Source organism: Syzygium oleosum, unplaced genomic scaffold (genome assembly GCF_021117445.2).
Source record: "Syzygium oleosum isolate NSW1041296 unplaced genomic scaffold, Sole_v2.1 Sole_v2.36, whole genome shotgun sequence".
Taxonomy (NCBI): Eukaryota; Viridiplantae; Streptophyta; class Magnoliopsida; order Myrtales; family Myrtaceae; genus Syzygium; species Syzygium oleosum.
This window is the reverse complement of record NW_026607520.1, coordinates 2,411,353-2,419,911: the sequence shown is the minus strand read 5'-3', so window position 1 is coordinate 2,419,911 and position 8,559 is coordinate 2,411,353. Positions and strand designations below refer to the sequence as shown.

Here is an 8,559-nt window from a genome sequence, read left to right as displayed (position 1 = left end):
TTTTTATTGAGAAAAAAAAAATTCATACCAAAATCGTCATTCAAGGCAGAGTTGATGCTTTTTTTTGGAATTAGCCCATGAATAATAGGTCGTAGCAAAATGTTTTTACATATTCTTGTCAGACACCTTGTGCATTTTTTGCCTCGCCGTTCGCTGCAGTTGCTGTGCCAGATAAATGAAATCAATAAGCGCCTCGCGGACTCAACTTTCGTGTCTCCTCTGGTATTGCCCCGCGAAAAACGCTCTAATATGAAGTAGTGAGATGTGTCTCGATCAACCCCCGGTTCATCGGCGGCCAAATTTCTCGCCGGACAGCGAGCGTGGGACTTCCGTATGCTATTTCCACGCCCGAGAAATGTACATTCTTCGTCCGAAAATTTCGGGTCCATAATTTAGTAAACCCACGCACAGACTCGAATTTTTCGCACAAAAGGCACGCGCAAACACACATACTATATGATCCGTCGGTCTCAAACTCAAGACATATGCGAATACATTGTTGATCCCACCGATCACGTGCATTTGGATCAAATTTGATAATTTTCGGACAAAAAAAAAAGCACCTTTCTCAGGTGCGAAAATAGCCCGTAAAGGTCGCCTAATTTGACAATCGACGAGCTCGGGAAGGTTGATTGAGATATATTTCACGATCTGAGACAAAATCCACTTCAGGGTGTTTTCGAAAATTTCCCCTTTAATCCGAGTCAAAAAGAGAAAATCCACCACTCTAGGAGCCATTTGATTTTTCTATCTTGTAATAGCCAAAAACATGGGAAACAGACTGACCGGACCGAACAAAACTGTATGCGTCCGCTAAAATGAGCGCGATAAATATGGCCCCGCGAGCTTCGCCGCTCGTCCCTTCGCGAGTCGAACAAGATGACACCCAAAGTTGCAACTACATATATATATATATATATCGACTCCTATGCACCAAATTCCCGCTCATTGTTCAACCGAACAAAAATAGACAACTTGGAAATCCTCTGCATGGAGAATTGCCACTCAAAATTGGCCAAGATAGAGAAATGGAGAGATGGCCTTTACAATTCATTCCAGGTCTTCAAAGGAGCTTCTGAAACCGATCGGGTGGTCAACTTAGAGACCAGCAGCTACGTTTTGCCTGATCAAGTTCTGGACATGCTGCAACTTCTCTATAGTTCTCCAAGACTTTCGCTTTGTTCTCTCCCTCGACAACGTAGACAATGTGCTTTCGCCAATGTTCGCAAGTTAGCTCATGCATGCTTGTCCATTTTCTCACTGCTCTCTGTCAATGGAGGAATCAAAGAGGATATTCTGAATGGCAAATGGAGATGTACTCCACAAATTGTGAGTGTCGCCATCTGAGACCTCCCAAAGGGCTTCAATCGATCGGTCACCAGTGCCTTCATAAAAATCGGAGAAATAGTCGAGCTCAAAGTTCAGGTCAGTTTCACCCTGATCAGTGGAATGTCTTGGGTGAATGTGAGGTTGCAATTGAGAAGACGACAAGTAAGGCAAATGGCTGGACACAGAAGTTGTGGATTTTACGGAGATTTAATGATTCTTGCGGTTTCGACAGAGGTGAAGCTTTGCTCAAAATTTTCAGTGAATAGCATAAGATCAACAACTGTGTTCTCCAAAATTGTCCATTGGGAAGAACTGCACATCCGAGCTCATTTTTTTCAGAACGGTTTTCGATCATAAACACCGGAGGCATAAGACTTGGATTCATTGTATGCGTATCACCAATTGCTAAGCTGATACATTGCCGAATAACACTAGATCGCTGAGATACAAGGTCTTTGTAGCTGCAAGGTAATCCGGTTGGTCCATCCAAGGGAGTAGATGAGTCATGGGTGAGGACGATAATGGCATTATGCCATATTACTGAACCAAGAGAATTGGTGATAGACCGCAGAAGTGGCAGATCAATAAGATCACTCATTGGGCAATCCAGACGATCGACATACATAACAACATCAGGCGGAAAGCTTTTAGTGAACTTCTTTATAGACATCAATATTCTCTGGTTGAGATATTGATCGGTACCAGAAGAACGAAGACCTGGTGTGTCAATAAACCTAAATTTGACACCATGCTTAATTCCGAGAACCTCTTTCGCAGTAAAAGTCGCGGGCTCAAATGCATTGACCACGGCTTTCTTTTCTCCCAAAACGGTATTAATGGTCGCACTCTTTCCCACACCTGTTTTTCCGATGACCAGGATGTTCAATGACAAGTCTATACTACCACCCTCAGCTTCAAGCTGCACTGCCAACTTTTTGGCTGATTGGAGGCAAAATGCTTGACTAGAGTGGCTGCCTATGGTTAGGGCAAGACGGTACAATGCCTGTGTAGCTATGGAATTTTCAGGAGAATAGCCTAGTCTATGGACAAGTCTTAAGAGTTTTACCTTTAACAGATGCACATCCTCAAGGCGCTTCTTTTCCTCTTTGCTAAGATTCTCCTCTGATTCAGTACAAGAAGGTGCTTTGAGAAGATCTCCCAAGATGTCCAAGTCAACTAACAAATTCTGTCCCCCATAAACATGGGAACCCTCTTCTTTGCTTGATTCAGAGACAATATGGCCATCATACGTTGCTGGATAAACTTGAGAATTCACTGGATTCGAGAGAATACAGGATGCGAATTCGTCTTCTAGATCACTCATTACCAGTTGAGCGGTTTCAGAGCTACCATATATCAAACTGTCAGCCCCTTCATTGTCAAGCAAGCTCTTTTCACCTCCTCTTGTTTTATCTAGCGCTTCATCCTCCACATCTCTTCCTTCTAACTCTGGTTTATGATCTGAAGGGGAAACCGCAAACACAGAGTTAAGGAGATTCCTAGGATCGCGCAATGCCCCATCCGATGAACGCATTTCACTAGCCTCCTCACTTGCATTGGTACCGTTCTTGTAATAAGTATAGTCTAAGTGCTTAACTTCCCCCGCAACTTTAGGGCACTCCAAAAGTATCTGCAAATGAGGTGTCTCATCATTCAATCGGTCTTCAAGAGTGAGACCTGTATCATAAATAGCAACTTTCCCCACCACAGGTTCTTCAACTGCACATGTAAAGCTTGGCTTCACAATTTTGCACCAACTGAAATCTAATTCCTCGAAATTCAGTTGCATTGCCTCGGAAGCCGTATTTGTTTCACATTTTTCGGCAAAATCAGTATCACTCAATTTTCCGTTCTTCAGCTCCCAAACCCTCTCATCATTTGATCGATGGCTATCTGCACCCTCAGTTCTTCTACCTTCACTACTTAGATGTTCGAAATTCGCTAGCATTTGGGAGCTCTGCTCCGTGAAACTTCCTTCCTCACCCTTCTGAGGCATGACGCGCGCATGCCCCATAGAAGCAAGGTCACCATTCTCACTTATATACTCACCAGAAGTGCTATGTATCTCAATCCCATCCCCAACAAACAAACTTGTCGCACCCTCATCTCTCTCCTCTTCATCCACCATCACCCTAATCCTAGGTAGGGGTGTTAAAACCAAACACAATACCCGAACCGAAACACGAATCGACCCGACCCGAACACGAAATTTTCTTATTGGATCGGGTTGGGTCTCAACTTGTTTGGGTAACAATAAAAAGAATTGGGTATTGTTTGGATCTATTGGGCTTGGGTACCCAAGCCCAACCCAAACAATAAGTCAACCCAAACAATAACCAAAATTCTTAAGATCTCTCCTCCTCCCAGGACCCCTGTCGCCGACTTCTTCTTCCCCGGGTTCCGCCGTGCCGCCGTCGCCGGCAACATCACCCTCAGCGGTGTCGCCGAGATCGACGGCCGCGGCGTCCTCAAGCTCACCAACGAGACGACCTGTTTCTACCTCAGCCTTGGCAATCGGATGGAGCTCTTGTCAACACCTGCCCACATCCCCACTTGGCGAGCGGCGGAGACGAGGCGAAATGGAGGACGCAAGCTGATGGCGGCAATGGAATCCGAAAGGTGGCGATGGAGTGGAAGAGAACGGAGCAAGGTAGAAATCGACGAGCATGTTTTGGAACGAATCGAAAATTAACTCGAAACTTCAATCTGGAGAGGGACAGTCCGAGATGCCTTCGATTGCAGCTTAGAGAAAGAGCTTGACGATAGTGATGGTGGAGCCGGTGAGCTTGAGAGAAGAAAATAAAATGAAGATGGACAGAGAGATGAAGATCACCTTCCCACCGCATCGTCTATCTTCGAAAGGATCGTCCTTCATTGTTTAGCCGCCGCCACGACGGTCGAATTTGACCACTGGAGTTTCCTGGTCGTCGAACGTGCTGCGTCCTCTGAGCAGAAGGTGCTCGGTGAATTGCGCAAGAGAGAAACACAGGGTGTGACGATTTTGAAACATCGAATTTCGACGAACCTCCGCAGCAGCAGCACCCGACCCACTCGACGGACCTGCGGAGAGTTTCACCCAGAATCGGAAACAGCAAGAGGGCGAGAGAGATCGAAAGAGGAGGAGACATCGCTCATCCGTTCATAGAATCGGGAAACAGGGGGTGGGAGCGCGAGGGGGAGGGTCGGGAGGGAGGTACGCGGAGGGGTGGTCGCCGAGCTTCCAGACGACGGCGTAGTCCCAGGCCAGGGAGTCGATGACGGGCCTCAGCCATTCCACGGATCTCTGAAGAGCTCTCATGGCGGAAGTACTGCCGACGCCTGCGGCGGCGGCGGTTCCCAGGACAACGAGGCCGAAGCCGACGCCTGCGGCGGCGGCGGGCTCGTCGACGACGCGGAGTCCTCCTGCTGCAGCAGCAACAATGCCGGGACGGCGGGCGCAGAAGGCGGTGATGCCGCGGCGGCGGTTGAATCGCTGAGGCCGGGGCAGTGATGCACGGGGTGTTGCTGGGAAGATGATGAATTCGGGATCCGCAACAATGGCGTCTCTCTCTCTATCTCTATCTTTGAATTCATTGTTCGAAACACAAAACCCGCCCCGACCCGACCCGACATGACCCGGCCCGATCGTGTAGCTTTATCTTGTTTGGGTCTTGTCTCGGGTCGGGTCGAACACATATGTCCAAATATTTGGGTCGGGTCGGGTATCATGAAAACCCGACCCGACCCGTTGACACCCCTAATCCTAGGTGCACCCCCCACCATCTCAGACACGTCGAAACCTGGAACTCGCACAGCTCTCACGATCTCCTCATCCCCGATTTCTTCAATGGCCATCAAGCCCTCTTCATCCTCAAAATCTATGGACAACCTCGCAATAGGCATAACTTGGTCAACAATGGGGTCGTGGTCATACTCTGCCACAGTCTCTGCCACAGAAGAGTACTCATCAACGTCACTACACGTCTCCTCCCCAAAGCTGTTCTCAAATTTGTTCGCATCCGGGTATGCCACAAAGGGCCTAAAGATTCGATCTTTCGCGATTCCCCCACCTCCTTCCAATGTTTCCTCATCTGGGTCCGCAACGAACGGCCTCTCCGACGCCGTTTCGAAGTCATCCCCACTAGCAAACAAGCGCTCACAGTCGGAGCCGCCTCTCTCACTGCTTTCGTCGCTGCAACTACTAGTGCCATACTGAACGTCGATTCGCGGAGCTTTTGACTGGAAATCAGAGCCGCCGCCGCCGCCGCCGTCGTCGTCGTCGAGAGTAGGAGGAGCTCGTATAAGAAGCGAACCTGTGGAAGACGAGGAGCCGGAAAGAGAGGCGCTTCGTGCTGCGGAAGTAAGGACATTCTTGGCATCCATTGCTTTCATTTCTTGCTTCTTTCCAACAGCGTAACCCCAGAGACTCATGGGCCTAGAAAGACAAGAAAACAGAGAGTCGTGGTGGCGTTTCTTGTGGGTTCTTGTTCTTGGTAGAATGAATCCACGGAGTAGGTTTGCGCATTGCATTTTTATATTCGTCGATGCCTTTCATGTTCGTCTTTCTAACAGCGGGTGCTCTGTCCCGTACTGGACTCTCGACAGTTTCCGAGGTTGTCTTTTCAGGGAGCCCTTCGCCGGAAGCCGATTCGTTGAAATCAGGGGGAATTGTACCCATCAAATATCGCATATTCATAAGATCAACGGCAGTAATTAATCCGATTTATCATGGACCGGATGGAAACTTTTTTTCCTTGCCCTATTTTACTTGTCCGTTCACAAATTCTCCATGTACTAAGATTTCAATAAAATATTTTATTAAAATTTGGCGCAAACTGCTTTAGAGGTAATGGATATATATATGATTCTCCAATCAAAGATACATTAGGCTGTTTGAGTAAAAAAAATATGCACTTGACATTATATGCTATATTTTGCACATGATGGACAACTGGAGCATTAGTTTCTAAAATCTCTTATCTATGTAGAATTTGTGCATTTTTTTTTTACAATAAGAGAAACATAACCTAGTGACGTTGTTTAAGCAAAAAGAAAGGCACTCGATTGTAAATACTATAGTAATTTTTAGGTGAACATTGTAAAGATAGGAAAGAGAGAAAGAAATATAATATTTGAGAATTGATAAATGAGAAAAGTGTGTATCAAGCATACGAAAGATATAAATGGTGAACTTTCAATTCTTATAACGTGCTTTAATTGCGCAAACAACAACTAAGCTCTTTGATTTATACATTAAAAACAAGTCTAGCCTCTCTTTTTGGAAAAGAACACAACTACTCCCTGATTAACTTTAATCACACACGAGGAAATAGTACTTGAATATCGTATTTTAGCTATTATTTGTCAAAAAAATTGTCTTTTTTTGAAACGAACATGCTTAAATCATTTTCGCCTAGTTTGTTTTCGGTTTGGAGTTCCTTTTACGATAGTTGGTTCAAGAAAAGATAATAGAAGATTGGTTGAGATAAATTATTTAAGTAAAGATGCTAATGACAAAGATATCATGACAATAAGGAACAAAGAATCTGCATTAACTTAAATGGATGTAAAGTTTCACCTTTTCATAAGTTGATATATTTTATGATTTGTACTAGAAAGCTATATTTATGCAAAATTTATTTGGTACTTGACAGGATTCAAGCAGAAGTCAAAGATTCCCATCCTAACTTATGCCAATGCACTAGTAGTTGATCTTTCCTATTCCTATTATTTATACTGGATATATCCAATGTGCATAGTATACTAGATCTTTCCAGCAGTGAATATACATCTATGTTGCAGGTAGATTCTAATGGGTACATATTCTTCCGCCTACACCAGTGCAAGTTTAAAACTAATTATGGTAATAGAAGAACATATTGAATAACAGTAGTAATAAAATGATGATCCAAATTCTAAAAGTTTAATACTACTGGTATGAAAATTGGTGAAAAGATCCATAAATACAGCTAGTTTTAGGGTGACGTCGGTGTAGTTCAGATATGATTATTCGGTTACACGGATCGTGGTCTAGTTCGGTTTCTACAAGGGGTGATCGGTTCCCCAGTTCTTGAGTGGGTCCATGAACCGGACGAAATAAAAAAACAATTCTGGTCCTACATATTCACAAACTTCACTACCAAAGGCTAAGAGATTATCTAGTAACTTTAGCACAGCACTAGAGAAAATAAAGAAAAATATAGGATATTTTTGCAAATCAATCTAGAGTAATAACTGATAGGTGCAATTTCGTCTGTAAAAATGTAAAGCTAGATTGCAAGCTTGTGAGTCACAAGTTATGATTTTAGAAGTAGAGTAGGCAAAGTGATAAATACCGGTAGAGATTTTATTCTTTCCAAAGTATGCTAACCATAATCTAAGTTCCACAATCATCCAAAAGACCTCAATGGAAAACCTTAACCCTAACCATCCTAATTAACCTGTCTTCAGCCGCCACGTTCTTGGGTTATTGTAGTCGTTATTGGGTGTGTTTTTAATTATAATAATAAAAATTAATATATATATTTTCAGGTGAATGGGTCCACACTTACAATTAGAAACCGGATCAATACTCACCGGTTATAATTTTTAGGAATTGGGAACCCCAAAACCGGCCAGTTCAGGCGGTTCTTGATTAGATAGGTTCATTTTGCTCACCCCTAGTTCCTACTCGATAGTTGGGAACCAGACTGCACAGTAGCGATTCCAAAAAATTCGAAATCGAGAACCAAAGCAATTTCTAGAGTTGGCCCGGTCCGATTCCCAAATCTACCTAGGACCCATGCTCACCCCTAATTCTACCAATTTCTGATGGGCCATCTACTCGAGAGGACTAGCAAGGGGTTTATGGATCCAAGGGGTCAGTCAGGCTTATTCTGAATTGCCCATCATAAAAAAGAAGAAGAGGATCTCCTACTTTAAGGGATCTCAAGTGCTTTTTTCTTTCCGCTTAATTACTTATTTGGTAAATATCATGTACGTGGACAAATATGTAAATACATAATTTTATTTTATCCCCTCACATGTTTCAATATTAAAATTTAATTATTTTTTTATTGTATGACAACTTTCCTAAAAAGATCTCAGATCTTAAAGTGTTTTTTCTCGTTTTCGTTTCACATACATTTATACGAGTTCTTTATACTGTGTATTTCTATTATTAATTTCTTTCAATTATTCAATACTTCAAATATTTCGTTATAAAATGATTTTGCTTAAGACTCTATTGATAGAATGCTACTTTTTATCTTT

General features: G+C 43.6%; 1 protein-coding gene across 1 annotated transcript; it reads right to left on the bottom strand.

The window, feature by feature from the left end:
- Nucleotides 1–692: 692 nt before the first annotated feature.
- Nucleotides 693–5,903, bottom strand: LOC130135629 (uncharacterized). Its single transcript, XM_056305236.1, has 2 exons — nt 5,054–5,903; nt 693–3,461 (listed from the first exon to the last, which is right to left on the bottom strand). Exons 1-2 carry the CDS (start codon nt 5,836–5,838, stop codon nt 1,442–1,444), a joined length of 2,805 nt encoding a protein of 934 aa, XP_056161211.1. The 5' UTR covers nt 5,839–5,903; the 3' UTR covers nt 693–1,441.
- Between the last annotated feature and the right edge of the window lie 2,656 nt (nt 5,904–8,559).